Source organism: Epinephelus lanceolatus, chromosome 12, assembly GCF_041903045.1.
Source record: "Epinephelus lanceolatus isolate andai-2023 chromosome 12, ASM4190304v1, whole genome shotgun sequence".
Lineage (NCBI taxonomy): Eukaryota > Metazoa > Chordata > Actinopteri > Perciformes > Serranidae > Epinephelus > Epinephelus lanceolatus.
The window spans coordinates 22,987,172-23,006,493 of NC_135745.1; the positions used below are offsets into that span (position 1 = coordinate 22,987,172).

A 19,322-nucleotide genomic window follows, 5' to 3' on the forward strand; every position below is an offset into this window, starting at 1 on the left:
TGATAATGACGATGATACTGATGATGATGGGGATGACAGCGATCATAGTGATGATGACAATGACCATAGCAACAATGACCTCAGACAATGATGGTGGTGACGGTGATGATTAGAATGATTATGGTGACGATAATGAGACCAACAATAACAACAACAATGACGATGATGATGGTGATGACGAAGATGATGACAATGACGATATTGACAATGATGGTGATGATAAAAGCTGCTGATAAAGGAGACAGGTTGTTTAACCTGCAAACCTTTGCAACAATTTGCACTCCGTCAGACTGAACGTGCCTCAATAAAACTGATCAAACCACACCCACAAAGTTCTGATGGATCGTCTGTGTTCAGATTCAATGTTTTTATCCAAACTTTAACTTTGTTTGTTATTTAGTCATGAATACTTCATGTTATTGAGAAACACTCAGTGAAAGAATTCAAACCTATTTATATCTACAAAACTTACATAACTGCTTCAGACATGACAAATCTAAATCAGAATAAAAAGATCATGAAGCTAAGAACACCACTGACGTCAAAAATGATGACCATAATAACTGAAAAGACATTCACAATCATTAATGATGGTAGTAGTCACAGTGCTGCTGCTGATGATGATGAAGGCAAACATAATGATTCACTGCTTTACCATGCTCTAAAATAGGGCTATATTTGCCCTTGGGACCATGGCGACAACAGTGAAAACATGACATCAGAGGCTTTGTATGAAGGAGCCGACTCGTGTGTGTGACATTTCCACGAGAAGAGCTGACATTGATGACTCCGAGAGAGAATGTAGGAGTGTATTCTCCGTTTCTCTGTGTCATGAAGGAGTGAATCATGTTCAGTTTAATACCTGAGCCTATCTATCTATCTATCTATCTATCGATCTATCGATCTGTCTGTCTGTCTGTCTGTCTGTCTCTCTACCCGTCTTTCCGTCATTCCATCCATCCATCCATCCATCCATCCATCCAATCTCGTCGCACCTTCTCTCACTACCTGACCTGATCACAGTAACACAGTCCGACACTCTACCCTGTACTTCCTGTTATGCTCACAGTGATCTTTAAAAGGGGGTAAATCCCTGAGATAGTGTAGTATCCACAGGAAGGAAGGAGGAACTGGGGCACAGTTTCACATGCCTTGAAGCTTTGTCAAACTCTGCTGTATGTGGGCCATCGCCGGCGTAGCTTGGCTGAGAAAATGGGGCCACGAGAGCCAGTGGCAGCAACCTGAGAGGCTGCCAGAATGTAGGTTAACTATAAGTTATGTAACATGGACTGTGGACAGAGAGCACGGCGAGGGTTTACTCTCACTGTGCACAGATAGGAGATAGGATTGTCTGTCAGACACAGAATAGGAGTGCATGACAATGTGGAGGACAGCAGCTCTGAAATACTGGATTTGGCAGTGTGTCACTTCAGTGTTTTTACATGACATGTGAATGGAATTAAATCTGAAAAAAAGAATAAATCAGGTTAGGAATCTGGGTTAGTTTGACTTTGATGGCTGCATTAATAAAGTGGACAAATACAGAAATGAGAGTTGCAGTACTGCCTAAAGAAAAATTCACAATTCATATTATTCCTATGGTCTGTCCAAAAAAAATTAGTAATTATGAACAACTATCTCCCTAATCCAACAGCAAGAGTGCTAAAACTCAAAGAAATTTGGACGTAGCTAGCGTGATCTCACCCTTTGGTTTGTGGACTCCTGATTTGAAGCCTCAAGTTCAGCATTTCAGCTGTCGCCATCTTGGTTTTCTGAGCTAGAAGTAACTATATTTGGTCAGAAATATGAGCTAACATGAACAACTCTCTCCCAAATCCAACAGCAAGAGAGGGTATAAACTGTAACACTATAAAACATAGAAATAATGGACATAGCTAGCATTATATCATCTGTTAGTTTGTAGACTCCCATTTTGAAGCCTTTAGTTCAGCATTTCAGCTGTCGCCATCTTGGATTTTGGAGCCAGAAATGACCATATTAGGATGAGAAGTTGGAGCTGTGGAGGAGAAAAGCGTGGCTCTGACCCATAGACTGTAGTGACACTTTGCTGACAGCATGTCGCTACAGTGGCCACACCCTTAAAAATGCGTAACTTTAAGCCTTAATAACATTTAAACGGGTGAGTTGTATAAAAAATCACCTCATGCACAGTTTGAATGAATGTGGAATTTGATAAATAGGCCAAAAGCATTTTTTGTATCAGGCTGTAAACGTGTTTATGCTGTAAAGTTAGCCCAGCACCTGCTAATTAAGATCCAGACGTTCAGGAGTCCATCTACGTCCCAACCTCACCGATGGTCATGAGCTTTGAGTAGTGACAGAAAGAATGAGATTGTGGATACAAGCGGCTGAAATGAGTTTCCTTTGAAGGGTGGTTGGGCTCAGCCTTGGAGATAGGGTGAGGAGCTCAGACATCCAGCGGGAGCTCGGAGTACAGCTGCTGCTCCTTCACGTAAAAGGGGTCAGTTGAGGTGGTTCAGGCATCTGATCAGGATGCCTTCTGGCCTGTTAGAGGTGTTCTGGGCACGCCCCACTGGTAGGAGGCCCTGGGGCAGACCCAGAACATTAGGGAGGGATTATTTATCTCATCTGGCCTGGGAACACCTTTGGGTCCCCCAGGAGGAGCTGGAAAGTGTTGCTGGGGAGAGGGATGTCTGGGGTGCTATGCTTGGCCTGCTGCTCCTGTGACCCTGCCCTGGATAAGCAGACGAAAAAAGAAGGATGGATGAATGTCCATGAGGTTTTTACCTGGAGTGGAATTATCCACAGGGGTCTCTCAGGTGATTCAAACTGGTAAAAACACTGATTAAAGCAGTTTCACATTAAAAAATCAGTGCTTTTTCCGATGCGCTTGTTGCAAAAATGCAAAAACACAAATGGACCTGTCTAGAGCCAGTGTTTGGTTTGTCCGTTCTGGGCTACTGTAGAAACATGGCAGTACAACAAGGGGATCTCCATAAACGAGGACCTTCTCCCATGTAGATATAAACAGCTCATTTTAAGGTAACAAATATACAACGATTCTTATTTTCAGGTAATTATACACCAAAGAGAACATACAGCCATTTACATCAGTGACGGCAACTCTGCTGGGTTGTGGACTCTAGTTCGGACACACAGCAGCAAGCTAGCACTGTCCATGGAGTGAGCTGCGAGCACTGTTAAACTTTTTACTAACTGACTCCTGTGAAACTTGCTGTCTTCATATGTAATCTTGTCACATCAACTCACCAGTCAATGCGCTACATCTAGCAACAAGAAACACATTTGTAAGGGAAGGGAGGGGGTACAAACTTAACCACTGTGAACTGCCATACAATATCATATCCTAAATGTACCAAATTAAAGCTTTTAAATTCATGAGTGAGGTCTTAACTGATGTATTTAAAGTTGTAGAACAATACAACAAAGTCTCTTCAGCTTGTGCTAACTACAGACCTCATTTCAGGCATCTAACCAAAAACCCATTGACTGTGAGACAAGGGAACCAGGAGTGCTAAAATGCCAACTCATTTCCAGGTTTTAGGACTCATGACGAGTTGAAAGTGAGAATCTGTTGCAAAATCAAGCTTCCGTTCATTGTCTTCAGAGCAGCTCCAGACTTTTAACTTGATGACATCACAAGTTTCAGACTTCTCTGGTTTCTGGCTTTAAGGGACAGTAGCTCATGTTCACAAATATTGATTGGACGTTCCCAGGACATGGAAGTAACATGCCGGAATTTTTCATTTAAGTGAAATATGAATTTTCTTCCTCCTCTGTTAGTGCTTCACTAGCGTGGTCTGAGAAAATCTCCTGACACAGTAAAGCACACAGCAAAGTCACAAAAAGGAACAGGAAACTCCATCTGTATTGCACAAATGTATTTTTGGACAGGCAGTGTGATTGTACTATAAATAGCCACGTAGCCTGGCGTAGCACTTTGATCATGTGTTACGAGTACGTCATGCCAGAGAGGATAAACAAACTGGATGTACCTTCAGGATGAAAAAACAACAGATTCTTTAGTACACATGTTCACAAACAGTCTGAGATTGAAATAAAAGACATTTCTTGGTTATTCATGTGCTGTTTCATGGTATTAATAATTCCCTCCTCTCTTGCAGCACTGTCTCCCTGCAGGTCAGTGGAAAAGAAACACTCATACACCACAGTGATTCCAGCCAAAGTGGGTCACACTCTCATAACACTGCTGAGGAAGAGACATGCAGCCCTTCCTCTGGCCTCAGCGTTTGGTCCGGTATTAGTGCATATTTTCTTCAGACTGACGCACTGTTGTGTACCAATGTGGGGTCAAAGTGCAAGAGTATTTCTGGACTTGTGTGTCCTTTTGTTCATCTGTCTGTCCATCTGCTGATCTCTCACTCTGTCTGTTCATCTCTCTGAGTGCAAAACACTGACTGAAAGCAGCACTGTGTAAGATTAAGGGAGATTTTGTGGCGTCTAGCGGTGAGGATTGCAGATTGCAACCAGTTCAAACTTCTCCTGGTTGAAATTCCTTCAGTGTTCAGGTTTTTACCAGGAACCAAATTATCCACAGAGGTCTCTTCCTCTCCAAAACAAACAGACCAGGTGATTAAAACTGGTAAAAACACTGAATAAAGCAGTTTATTATTACAAATCAATGATTTTCCCGTGCTGTTTGGCATGAAGCAAACAGGCTGTCAGCCCAGTGCCTCCTTATGTGTGCTCACATTTTTTGTCTGATAACTTAAGATCCAGACATTCAGGAAGTTTTTACTTTGAGCAGAAATATCTGCAGAGGTCTCTTCCTCTCCAAAACAAACAGACTTGAAGATTTAATCTTGTTTCCCCATTGCTGTTCGGCTTGCTGTGGAAGGGCTATTAGTCCAGCACCTGCTTGTGTGTGCTCACCTTTTTTCTCTGATAACTTAAGATCCAGACTTTCAGGAGGGTTTTACCAGGAGCTGAATTATCCGCAGAGGTCTCTTCCTCTCCAAAACAAACAAACCAGGTGATTAAAACCAGTAAAAACACTGAATAAAGCAGCATAACATGACAACTCAGTGTTTCTCCAATGCTGTTTGGCGTATGGCCCAGTCTTGAACCAGCAGCCACTTTTACACTGCCTGTTCAAGGCAAGACTATTGTGCCGTTATGCCACCTCTGTGGTCTGTATACGATAGGTACGATAGTGCAAAAGCATGACAGAGTTGTCTCGCCTCTGAGCCAGGAATGGAGGTAGTAACAGCCGTGAAAAGATGCCTGTGAAAAACGTAAAGTAGGAAAGACATGACCATGGGTGGAACAGTTGTGATGTTTTACATATTATGTTGTGGACCCATGACGGGAAATTTAAAAAGCAGCTGCTAGCAGTTAGCGGCTAACTCAAAGAGGAAGAACAGTGGCCACAAATGTCCGCAAACTGGGAAAACAAAGAGATTCGGGAGCTCCTTATCCTCCAAGCAGAGGACAAGATCAGCCATCACATAACAGAGACAGTAACTTATTGTTATTGCCATGTTATGTCATTCTTGTTGTTAAGGTAGCGCTACCGACATGTATGTTATATGTCACACTAGAAGCAGACGCTATTTTGTTACATGTCACGCCTCTTTTGATTGCAGGATGCCAGGATGCTGTCTGAAATCACATACTGGAGTGGAATGAAGCTGCTGTCATTTGGTTCTGTGTAAAAATGCAAAGGAGGCATAAATAAGGGACTTTGTAGCAGTCCCCCAAAACACAACAATTCTTATTTTCAGGTGATTATACACTTAAAAAACATGCTTATTTTATTCCATATCTGCCATTATATCCCTCTAAATCCTACACACTGGACCTTTAACAGTGTGAAAGGTTCAAAATGTGCCTGTTTGCGGAATGACAAACTTCAATTTTCCAACAAATGCCAACATCTGGAACATAACAGGAAAGCAGGGAGGAGGATTTTTTTCCTCCAGTAGAAGAGGCTTTACACCCAAATCCACAATCCTGCCCATCTACAGCCTCTCCACACCGCAGGGAGTTTCCTGGAGTTTAGGAGTGTCTGACTTCAATCACCCTCTCAGAGGAACACCAGTGAGTCATGTTACAGTAATGTAAATGAATACATGGCAGCGTGTGTCACCTTTAATAGAGGTCTGATCATCATTTTAATTAGAGGTCTGAAGGCAGTTTACACAGACACAAAAGACCAGACAGTCTACTGAGGCAATGGCAGGCGTAATGATTTAAATCTTATCAGAAAATCAGTGCATCAATCATGAAATTTAACCACTGCATACTTACAGTAATGTTGAAATTTATTAACCAAAGAAAAATGTTGTTTTTAAAATTGCCTTTAAATGTGGATGGGTTCAGCAACAAAATGTATTTTAGCCACCTAAAAAAGTCCCATATAATATCAGTTTAAGTCTACGCTATATTTAGAATATTTTTACTGCTTTACCTTAATATCAGACAGTGATTTCCAACGGGAAAAAAAGCCATTGTATCGTTCTCTTCAAGGCCAGACTCCATTGAGAAAATCAGTAATTTAAGATTGCTGAACACAGGAGCTGCTGGTCTATCACTACTTTGATCAGTCAGTTAGTTTGTTTTTTTTTTGTGTGACTTTGGCATTTAAAAGGGTTAGTTTGGATTCACCAGAGTCACACAGTAACACTAAATAACTAACTGATTGAAGCAGCGGTAGACCAGCAGCTCCTGTGTTCAGTGAGCTAAAATTACTGTTTTTCTCAATGGAGTCTGGTGGCTTTGACGAGAGCATACATTGGGAACTGAAGCTGTTAATGGCTTCCCTGTCTGACTTAAAGGTAAAGCAGTGAAAATAATCTTAGTAGAATGTACACTTAAACTGATATTGATTTTTTAAGGTGGCCAAAGTAAATTTAGTTGCTGACCTCGTCCACAGCAGTACATTGCTTCGCCTCCATGACAGACTCCAGCCTTATTCTCCAAACTCGGGGCATACCAACTGACATCTGCTGTACAAAATACCCTCAGTACGTTGGCATGATATTAGGGAAATTGATTTATCGTGTTAGTCCGAGTAAAACTAGACTTTTAAAACACATGTAAACATGTTAGTCTGGCTGAAATTGTATGAAATCAAATTTCTCAAAGTCGGACTAACACACCTAGATAATGTGATTGGGAGTCAAATTGCTCTTCCATGTATACAGTCAATCAGACCCAAACTGGCAGAGGTGCTCTGAGCATGCTCCACAATTTACGCCCCGGGCCTTGACCTGGAAATCAAATAGCATTAAAAGGGGTAACAGAAGAAGAAGCCGGTACCAGCGTGGCGAAATCTGCATCTGTTGTCCACCAGCTAACTGTTGCTAACTTGTTTCGGCTGTGACCTAATAGGTCAACAGGAAAAAGGTCCAATACTAACAAGCTGAAAGGGGAAAGGGGGCATACAACCCCACTTCAAAAAAATCCAGACTATCCCTTTAAGAAGTGATTTAAAAGAGGTCACTGATTCTGTGAGAAAAAAACACAATCTCAACAAAAGCTGGATAATATGAGCTTCACCTATTGTGCTGTAGAGTATTCCCATTATTTTGTCCACCATCACCATATCACTTTTACTTTATTGGATAAAATAAGGAAATGATCCAAGGTAACCCAGTGTCCTAACACATGTACAGTATTGCCTGATTGCCTTCTGATAATCACCAGCTGTAGGTTTATGGGTTATTTATTGACCACCACATCAGTGGTTGTAACTAGAGTTGTACCGATACCGATACCAGTATCGGAAATGCCTCCAATACTGCCTAAAATGCGGTATCGGGCATCGGCGAGTACAGCCTATGAGCAATCTGATACCACGTAACGCCTCACGTCATTACGCATACGCACGCTACAGGCAAACGAAACCGAAATGGAGCTTAAAAAGCATTCTACTGTAGCCTTTAAAATGTCTTTTTCACCAAATTGTGTGGCTGCACTTTAACTTGTGTCTTGATCTGTGTCAACACTGGATAATAATAATAAAAAAAAAAGTTTTATGGCATTCATTCTACTATTATGTATTTATCTCTTAATATTTTACATAGAGTTTTAAGAGTTGAGACATACAACAATTCATATCCCATCCATTTTTATTTTACACGCTGGTATCGGATTGGTACTCGGTATCGGCAGATACCTTAGGTTCAGGGATCGGAATCGGTATCGGGAAGGAAAAAGTGGTATCGGTACATCTCTAGTTGTAACAGCACAGTGTGAGCACAGTAGACAGGGAGTCTGTGGGCAGCAGTGACAGCTCAGAGCGTCTCCTGCCTCTGCGTGTGTCACCGTCTACGTCAACACAGTCAGGGGAGCCGCAGAGATCAACTGTGTGAAGCAGGATAGTTCCCTCCCACAATCACTTCCGGTTTCGTTTGACTGAAGCGCTGTTAGCAAAGAAGTAGCCAGATATTTTAAAAACTGAGACATGAAGTTCAGCGTTGGTGTTTATTACTTTTGATTATTTTGGTTTAATCAATGTTTTTAACTGATTTGAGACCGAACGACGTTGTAACGGTATGGGTTTTAGCTAGCTAGCTAGTTTTGAGTGTCATTGTGTTGTGTTCAACTAGTAAACGCGTCCGTTTTGTTTCATGAGGTGGGCTTTCATCATGTACATATTATATTCGTTCATAATACATATAATACTGTTCATATTTGAAGTTTCCGACACAAAAATTGAGTTACTAGCCGTCCTGACAGTTGTACGCATGCGCACGCTCTACGGCGACTCCTCGGGGGTGAACTATCTTGCTGCTAACCGTCGTGTCTTTGGTTGCTCCCAGCCAGTCCTCTCATGTTCACACTGGTACTACAGCACAGTGAGGCTTCACATAAACACACAGGGACACACAATGCTCAGCTGGCTGGACCGAGGACAAGACCCATAACTTCGAGTCAAATCCAGCCATTTTTTCTGAAATTATTATGCTGCATTTCACTTCTTGGTGAGTAGAGTCACTGTGTTACTCTCATAGGGTTTGGGTCAGTTACTCCTGGTGAGCGTTTTGTATTTTGTGTTTATTAGGTCTTGTCATGTTTATGCGTAATAATGAGCCCATTAGTGACATTTTTGGATTGTTGCTATTAATTTTACTGTGTTTCATGAAAACCTTAAAAACTTCCTCTCACAGCGGCTTGGACTCCTCTCTGTGTGTCTGAGCTGCTGTGAGGCAGCAGAGGAAGTTTGCTCAGGTTTAAATGGGACTGCTGGTGTTCGTGCTGTACGGACAAGACAGGACAGGACAGGGTAGGAGACAGTGTTGCCATCATAGCTGACATGATCGCCGTGTGTCTCCGTGAGGGGTGAAGAGGTCAGCTGCCTAATGACTGTTATAATGCCAAACAGGAAACGACTCCTGCAACTGCTCCAGTGAAAACTCGGTGTGACATCCGAGCAACATTCCTGTAGGGATTTAAAGAGTGTCTGAACACAATAGTGAAAGTGTTGTGGACTTGTTGTGCGTCATAGTAGTTTTTTTTATCCTATAGTGTCACTGTGAAACTACTTAAGTACATTAAAGGGACAGTTCACCCCAACATCAAAACTGCATATTTTTTCTGTTCCCTTTAGCACTGTTTATCGATCTAGATCTTTTTGGTGTGAGTTGCCGAGTGTTGTCGATATGGGCTGTACAGGTATCTGCCTTCCCTCCAGTATAATGGAACTAGATGGCACTAGGTGTGAGGTTCCCAAGTGATCAAATACCGCCACTTTTTCAGTAGTCTTTTTCACACAGAGATCGCACTATAGAGCCGCTACAAAGTCCCGTATTTACGCCGCCTTTGCATTTTTACACAGAAACAGCGGCGGCATGTCAGCATCACGGAGGCAAAAGAGGCATCACGGGTTTGACATGTAACATAAATGCGTCATCTGTTATATGGCGGCTGATCTCGTCCTCTGCTCAGAGGGTAAGGAGCTCCTGGACCTCACTGTTTCCCCAATTTGCAGACATTTTCCACCGCTGTTCTTCGTCTTTGAGTTAGCTGCTAACTGCTAACAGCTACTTTTTGAATCTCCCGGTGGTGGATTGCATGCATAACACATCATCAAAATATCGCACCTGTGTCTTACATTGTTTCGGCGCTGTTTCTACCTCCACTGCGGGCCTAAAGGCGAGACAACTCTAACTCCGTTCTTCCATTCCAGGATTGTACCTTTTACACAGCATGGCGACGTGACTAACGCCGTAAAATTGCCGCCTTGAAGAGGCAGTGTAATAAGAGCTTATGATTTTGGCGTTAGACACCAACATAAAAGGGCACCTTTTGTAGTGGTATGATACGTTGCCGGACGCAGTTTATAACGCCATGTCTGTTTGAAACACTGCTGATAACAGTGTATTATAGGGAGCTGGAAAGTTCCTGTTGGAAGGGTGAGAATGGAGGTCGACGGGTCCAACAAACCAGGGACTTTCACCTGTGAGCCCGCTGTTCGCTTCTTTTGAAAGCAGAAAATAGTGCATCTACTCATGGATGAGAGGCTCCTGCTCAAGACTGTGCAAGATGTAAAGGCTTTTGGTTTCTTTTTCGGCTGAGCTGTAAAGTTAGTTAGCTCAGTGGTGCTAGCTTAGCTAGCAATAGACGCACTCCTCCCTCTGCGCAGTGATACATTTGGCAGGTGTAGTTTTGTAGAAAGAAAATAATTCCTACATGGAAAATGCTCACATCAAGGTCTGTGGATTATCTTGAGAAACCGGGTCATGATTTCTGGAAAGAGACATTGATGTTGAAATAATTTGTTGGCACTTTGAGCACCACAAGTCAAGTGCCATCCAGTTTTATTATATTTTAGAGAAGGCAGACATCTCTACAGCTGATATCTCACACCGAAACAATCTAGATTGATTGAGCTCTAAAGGTAAAAGGGAAAATGTGCATTTTCTATTTTGGAGTGAACTGTGCCTTTAATACAGCCCCCCCTCCTGTTTCACCCTAACGCCCATATGCACCCTGTGCTTCTGCTGCTTTGAACCTTTAAATTATTGATTGCTCTCAGCGGATACCCACATCCACATGTACAGTAAAGTCTCTCCACTCTGTCAGACATAAAGGAGTAAATGTGATACAATCGGGACGAGAAGCAGCTGTAATGATACTGCGACGCAGCATTAATTTGAAACACTGTTATTTAATTTTTCAGGAGTATTAAACAGCCATGCAGAGCTAAATCCCTTTTAACCTAACTGCCTCTGCAGCACAGCGTTGTAATGGCACAAGAAGTGATCTCTGGTTTCACCTCTCATTTGCTGATGGATTCAGGAAGTTGCTCACTCCAAGTGCGCACACACTCACACACACACACACACACACACACACACACAGAGACAGCCTCACTAGTTTAACTATTTGCTTACTACAAACAATCAGAAGTCCCTGTTCTCGTGGTCTCAGAATGAGTGAAGCAATTGCAGAGTGCAGCCTGTCAGTGCAGAGGAAGGTAGCCACAGTTGTTTTTTCTGACCAGCGGCAATGTCACTGTTTCACCTAATGTACTCTCTCTCAAACACACGCGCTGTACTGTTTATAGTGGCTCGTGCTGTACGCTTCCCTTCCCTTCCCTTCCCTCTGGGACTTGAGGGATCAGTCTAAATCCTGGTCAGCTGCTTGTATTACTGTCAGTTTAAAGCATCTTGAGGTCAAACCGCTCTGACTGCCTAAAAAGAGTTTGATAAGTGAATGTTTATTTCTCAGAATGTGAATATTCGCTGATTTTCTTAGACTTCCATTATATTAAACAGAATACTTTGGAGTTTTGGATTGTTGCTCAGACAGAACGAGACATTTAAATATGGCTTTAGGGAAATTTTGATGTGCACTTTCAGTATTTTGTGGCACTTCATGGTTCTGGGGGGGCAAGAAGGTGCCAGTGCCCCTGTAATATTAAACCTGGACCCCTCCTCTGTCTCCGTTAATTGTGGTGAATATTTTCAGACATTTTTCGCCCTACATTTATCCCCAAAAGAAGGTAATTTTAATTATTCATTGGCTGTGATTGTGAGTGTGGCAATGTTGCATTAATACCCGGACGCCAAGTATCAATTTTTTATTATGTAAATAACTAATTCTACAAATTAAACTTTTGGAAGCCTGCTAGAATTCATTCATACATTTTTCCATAGGTAATAAATTGCAATATATTCTAATATATGTTATCGCAATACTCAGCATATCACAACATGTGTAAAATTGCAATAATATTATATCGTGACTTAAGTATTGTGATAATATCATGGGGGCTTTGGTGATTCCCACTCCTGTATTCTTGTGTATGTTGTCATATGTGTATCATTATCATTTGGGGACGCAAACCTGTGGGAGTGGTGGTGGTATGTAACAGCTGTGCTTAAAGGTATATTTCCAATCTACTGAAATGGGGTTATATGAGGTACTTATTCAAATCATTGTATCACCTACAGTTGATCTCAGTTGACACGCCCCCATTTTGGAGAAGCAGGCAGGAGTCTGACACAGAAGCTAAGCAATGTACTGCTGTGGACAGGGGCAGCAGCAGAATGTATTTTAGCCACCAAAAAAATCAATATCAGTGTGCGTGTACGCTATATTTCAGAATTTTTAGTGTTTTACCATGTCATGAGACAGCAATTTCCAATGGGGAACTGAAGCTGTTGTGTCGCTCTCTTCAAAGCCAGACTCCATTGAGAAAAACAGTGATTTAACACTGCTGAACACAGGAGCTGCTGATCTACTGCTGCCTTGAAGAATTGTTTTGTTTGAGTTATTGTGTGACTTTGGCATTTAAACGGGTCAGTTCAGATTCGCCGAAGTCACACAATAACCCAAACTCACAAACTGTTCGAAGCAGCAGTGGACCAGCAGCTCCCAAGATCAGCGAGCTAAAGTTGCTGTTTTTCTCAATGGAGTCTGGTGGCTTTGACGAGCGCATAGATGGGGAACTGAAGCCATTAACCGCTGTCTGACTTAAAGGTAAGGCAGTGAAAATACTCTCAATATAGCATACAGTTAGACTGTTAATGATTTTTTTAGGTGGCTAAAATATGTTTTGCTGCTGGCCCCCGTCCACAGCAGTACATTGCTTAGCCTCCATGTCCGCACTCCGGCTTGCTTCTCCAAACTGGGGGCATGCTGACTGACATCTACTGTGTGTAATACACTGTCTGTGGACAAGTCCCCCATACAACCCTACTTCTAAAAATCCAAACTATCCCTTTAATATATTTGGTAACCCTTAAATCACATGTGGCCCCAGCCTGGCTCCCCCCATTTGAAATGGTCAAGAACTGCCATTGTTTGATGCACCAAGCCGATTAATTGAGAAAATGTGACTCTGTTTAAAAATGATCATTTGTTGAAGCCTTTAACCAAACACTCATAGGCTCCCATTGTGTCCAAAACTTACTTGACAGCTTCTACACACACACTGGAAGCGGAACTTGTGTAACAGACCATGTAGGACCAGCTTTTCTGCTCAGATTTTCTCTTCTACTCAGCAGCTTTGTACAGCCCTGCTAAGGTTTAAGCCTGAAATTACTTGTGTTTGGACTTATTTTCCATGTTCACATCCAAAAATAGCAGCCACTTGAACCATTACACCCCCCAGTCCTCGGCGTGCAGCCATTGGATGGTCCGTTTCCACGTATTCTTCACAAAAAAAACTTTAGGAATCATTGGAATGTTAATTACCCTGCAGGGGAAAGAGAGGGAAAAACTCTCTCAAGTTCTCAGCTGCTTGCGAGCAAACGTAGGATTTCAGCTCGTCCGTGTGCACTTGTGAAACATCGGTTTGTAAGATAATCACCATCGAGATGTAATTAGCCTAAACAAACTGGTGCCCTGAAACCGGCTCAACCAGCAGCTCTCAACAGGAAAGACCTCTCATTCCTCAGGTTCTCACAAGATCATTTGACTGTGTACATTTGGTCTCTCACACAGAAGAGGAAACAGGTCATTATTGCCATGTTAGTGAATTGTTACTCGATTATTAATTCATTGATTTACATAACGTCTCGCTGGGTTTGGAGTGCCGAAACGAGCGAGCTCTTTGCAAAGCCACATAGTGCACGACTTGTTTTCTGTCTCTTGGAGAATCGATCTGTGCATTTAGCACCACACAGCGTGATGAATATTTAAACCAGTTTTTCTTTGTGTTCATGCAGAATGTATATGAACCACCACAGACAAACCATGAGAGACATCGTGAAGAGAAAGTTCGCAGAGGTGGATGACAATCCCTGCTACTCCTCCTCTCCTCCGTCCTCCCTCTCCTCCTCCTCCGAGTGGGAGTCAGACGGGGAGAGCGGCCCCTCTGACAACCAGGATTTCACACCTCACAGTCCTTCTTCGCCTGCCAGTTTACCCAGTAAGTCTCCAGACTAACGGTCACTGTGCTTTTTTTTCCCCCCACCTTCAAATAATGCAAACCTCCACCTTATCAGGCTCTTTCCCCATCGGTGTTTTATAGGAGTGTCTCTTATCAGGCTGCAGCAGCACTGATATGAAAACGCTGTTCTAGATAATGCAGAGTGAATGACTGGCCTCTGGACGGTCCGTCCGGTTGGGTGGAAGATCATTTGCCTGAGCAATAGGGTGTTGTGGAATCAATTTGAATAGCAAGGTCCCTTTAAACAAGCCGTATTAAATGGCCTTATTAAGATATGGCGGAGCTGCACGGGGAGCTCTCATTGACAGGATATTCTGCAGTTATCGGTGTGTGGTCTAAAACCTTATGTGTAACAGCTGCAGGCTTGTTATTCTGTTTGGTCACAAATTGAGTGTTGGTGCAAACAGTGCCCCAGTGTGGAGCTTTTCAGACAGACAGCAGCTGAGATGAGCTTAGTCAGCTGGTCTCAGTTGTTTACTGACTTTTCAGCCTCAGCTATGTGTGAAGGTTGGACAAGTTGTTGAAGCCAAACTGTTGAACTAAACAGTGACCTGATGGATATGTAAGACTAAACTGTCAGATAGAGTCTAAACCTCCACAGTCCAGCAGTTAGACCCTGGTTTACTTGTCTTTACTGTTGATCTGTCCTCTGCTGCATTAGACCGTTTGCTTGGTATTTCCTCTTCACGTGTATGTTGAACTACTGAGCCAAGCCACCTGTAGTGTGTCACCTTGTGGCCACTCAGAGACCTGCAGAAGAAAAAGTCTGTGCCAAAGCTCAGGGAATGTATTTATCAAGTATGAAGGAATCATTAGTTACATTAGGATTACAGTCAAATAATCTTTTTTTCCCTTAGGAGCAGGGTTTTCTTAAGATACACCAAACCCCACAGGAAGAAACTCTGATTTTAACTTTCCAAACAGGGTTGAATGAAAAGAGCTTTGACGCCAAACTCCTGAGCCTGAGCCTGTCAGTGGCAAAAAAAAAAAGTTTTAAGTTTTAGTGGCCATACATTGACAGTGCTCTGACAGATATGCTCATGTCTTCATAGTAACGGTTCTTCTTGTTAAAGCTCCGGACACTCACTTTAAAACTAAACTCTGATGTCTCTTTGTAGCACCACCAGTTCGCTCCATCCTGAAGAGGCCCAGGCTTGCAGGTGCACAGAGCAACGTGCGCTTTGACCAAGTGACGGTGTTCAGTTTCCCACGCTGCCAGGGCTTCACCAGCGTGCCCAGTCGTGGAGGTGCCACCCTGGGCATGATGCAGAGGCACAGCACCCTTCAGAGATACACAGTGGCGGAGCATGCCCTGGAGCGACGGCACAGGCGCACGGAGAGGCTCAGAGAAAGACGGAGAAAAGAGAGGCTCGAGGCACTGAAACACAAAGTGAGTGAGCTTCACCTCTACATTAGTTTGCATTGCTTGCTACATGGCGGTCTTCTTACTCTATCTGTTGTGTGGGTCACAGTTAATCACCAGTGGGGCCATTGACCGAAGAGACGCAGACACGCTGAAGGTGGATCAGATCCCAGATGAAGACGCTGACGTCCATATCAGTGATGCTGAGCTGGAGGAGGGAGGTTTCCTTCAGCCGTACTCCTCCAAACAGCGGCAGGCTCTCCTCCAGGCAGCGGGGGTGAAACGCATCGACAGGGAGGAGAAGAGGCAGCTTCACGCCCTGCGTCTCTCCAGAGAGGCCTGTGGATGTGACTGCCAAGGCTTCTGTGAGCCAGAGACCTGCGCGTGCAGTCTGGCAGGAATCAAGTGCCAGGTACGAAACTTACAGGGAAATGACTTGTTTTATACACTGATGTACTCTTCCGAGCAAACTGGACAGAACTACCTCAGATTTGTTTTGTAAAGTCTTAAGACCTTGATGATGCTTTTTTGTGAAGATAGCCAGCTGTCGTCAAATGGCATTGCCCTGGCTTGGTGGTCATTTTCCACGTTTCCCCATAACATAGGAAGTTGTTGTAATTTGACTTTACGTAGCTCAGTCTGCCCCAAAGTTCACATGCTGGATAAGAGTTCATGCCTGAAGAGATATCAGGCTTTTCCCATTAAGTTGCGTCAATGACATCCTGCCTGTACCCCAGACGTGCGTGAAAGTGCAATGGTCTGTTCATCGTATTTGAGTACCCACAGTGCTGATTCTCTCCTGTCTTTTACACAACAGGTGGACCGCTTCAACTTCCCATGTGGCTGCACGAAGGACGGTTGTGGAAACACTCAGGGGCGCATCGAGTTCAACTCCAGACGCGTGCAGACTCATTACATCCACACCGTCATGAAACTGGAACTGGAGAGACGACTGCAAGATGAAACACTGAGCCGAGAGGACCAGACGGGACTTCCAGAGGACCTTGAAGATTACGTGGACCAGGATGAGGCTCATCCGGTGCAGAGTGCACAGGATAAGAGCTGCCCCTTTGGGTTTACCATGGAGGAGGACGATCTTCCTCTCACCATGCCCGCCACGCCTTCTTTTCATTTTAGCCCGGAGCGGATGGTAGTGGAGGAGAACAGCTGCAGCAGCGACATGACCGACTCCTCCTGCTCCTCCTCTGACTCTGACGCAACAGGATGCCTTATTAATGGGAGTCAGAACCTCCCTGATGTTGATGGAGGGTTGTCTCGTGCCCTCAGCATCTGTGACTCTGAAGATAATAACTACTCTGTGTGCAGCCAGCTGCGGCACACAGGAGAACCACTGAAGCAGCACAGCAGCTGCTCTGCCACTCACAGCACACCTGTGGACAGTACGGGACCACTGACAGCCAACATGTTCACAGACAACATGGGCAGGACAGATTACCTCGACGAGAACGCAAACCAAGCCACAGACTTCTTCGACGATGACTCTCTTGAGGGCTTCCCCAAAACTCCTTCCCCCACTGTGGACTATTTCTCAGGCAGGTACATGGACCTGAGTCTGTCCTCTGACTCCGACCTCGAGTTCTTCGACAGCGACTATACCTCTGGACCTCTGCACAGCTCATTCAAAGCACACAGACAAACAGACAGCTTTTGCCAACTGCAGCTGTTGAGTTCAGTTAACTTGCCACAGTACGAGTCGAGCACCTACCTCCTGGAGTCTCTGATCGGCCTGACTGAGCCGAGCCCAGAGCAGGGTTACACAGTCAGCGACACCCAGCTTTCATAGCTAAGTCAAGGCAGTCTAGTCAGGGGTGGGCAATACCACACAATTTGGTTTTGATCCGATACCAAGGGCCAGAGTTGCCATAATCGATACTTAAGCTTTGAATTATCAAAAGCAGCTTATGTACGTTCATGTAGGGAAGAGCAGTGTGTGTTGAAAGATATTTTATTCATCCTCTCTGGGAAATTCAGGTATCCAGCAGCTCTCATGGTGGGCGCTCGCCACCACAGTCTGATAAACATCAAAAGATCTGAGCCTCCTGGGGAAGAAGAGGTGGCTCTGCCCCTTCTTGTACAGAGCATACATATTCGCAGACCAGTCGAGCCTGCTGTCCAGGAGCACACCCAGGTATTTACAGGTACCTCAGTGGCCTCCACCATTATGCAAACCAGCTGGCAGGGTGGCTTTGATCTTCTGAAGTCCCCCACCATCTCCTTAGTCTTGGTGGTGTTCAGGAGGAGGCAGTCCTTATTGCTCCAGTCACTGAAGGCCTCCACCAGGTCCTGTCCACTTCAGGACTTCAAGACTCAGAGTTTCAACTTTAACTATTCAAAAGTTCCAGTTCAACTAAATTATTCTGAGAATATGGTGATGAATCATCACATAGATAATCTGTTAAACATCTACAGAACAAAGTGAGACAGTTAAATTGTTGAATGTCAACTAATAAGCTATTGAACTGTTACAGATACTCTATGAGCTATCTGTAGGCGGACTATTCAAATTAAGTGTTACTGGTTAAACTAGTCAGAGTGCAACATGTGTGTTTGAGTGCACACAGCATGACAACAGCAGTGGAGAATTAAAGAGCACATGCACTAGATGTGTTCACGGCAACGAAACATTGTTTGTGTGGACACTTTTTTCGAAAACAATCCCATTGCCACTACAATCAATCCTTATAATAAAATCTTAATATCTGTACTGATATTTTGGTATCGATCCACTCGCCCCTGTTACTAGTGTCACAAAGAAACTGCGTAAGAGATTTAACTGTATAAAGCACTGCTTTTATGTATTTGTAAGAATATTTCGATGTACAAAAAAATGATCGATAAAATATTTTTTCCTTGCTGGATATTTTTTCTATTGCCTAAAAATTATTTTGCCTTTGTTTCAGAGAAACCACACTTGAGTAATTAATATATGTCTGTTTTTATTATTATTATTATTATTGTTATTATTATTATTATTATTATTTCTTGAACCTATATAATGATCTCTGATATTTTATTTAATTTCTTACATCATGGCCACACAGATGATTTTGATAGGGCACATACTGCTCTGGATATCAAAAAAAATATCCATGTGTCGTGGGCAGCTGGTCATGTCATAAACAGGAAAATACACTTTGACACATGCAGTAACAAAAAAATAACCTGTCTCGATTTTCAACAATTTTTGGGTTGTTAATTATTTTTTAACAACTGTCTGGCTGATTGTGGATCATCCTGTTTATGCCTAACAATATGTTTAAAATATTTCTGTATCGGATTGATAAAATAAAACATTTTTATTTATTTATTCACTGACTTCAGATTGATTTATTGAGTGGTATTTTTCTATTCAGCCCCACTATGCGTGACGGTATAGGAGCAATAACGATGATAATGATGTTCATGGGATTTACGCTCACTGTTGTTTTTCATGATTCTTTTAGTGCAAAGCCAAGAAGAAGAACTATAACACTAACTAATTCAGTACAATCTCAACTATCTAACTCAGTCCAGTGGTTTGCAAATAGTCAGACATGTTGACTTCATTGCAGGACAAGCACAGGTGAAACT

The 19,322-nt window shown here is 43.2% G+C and overlaps 1 protein-coding gene across 1 annotated transcript; it reads left to right on the forward strand.

The window, feature by feature from the left end:
* The first annotated feature begins 8,796 nt into the window (after nucleotides 1-8,796).
* Nucleotides 8,797-19,059, forward strand: LOC117271431 (cysteine/serine-rich nuclear protein 1-like). The gene is made up of 5 exons (XM_033649576.2): nucleotides 8,797-8,951; nucleotides 14,145-14,347; nucleotides 15,487-15,758; nucleotides 15,841-16,143; nucleotides 16,549-19,059. Exons 2-5 carry the CDS (start codon nucleotides 14,146-14,148, stop codon nucleotides 17,533-17,535), a joined length of 1,764 nt encoding a protein of 587 aa, XP_033505467.1. The 5' UTR covers nucleotides 8,797-8,951; nucleotide 14,145; the 3' UTR covers nucleotides 17,536-19,059.
* Nucleotides 19,060-19,322: the final 263 nt, after the last annotated feature.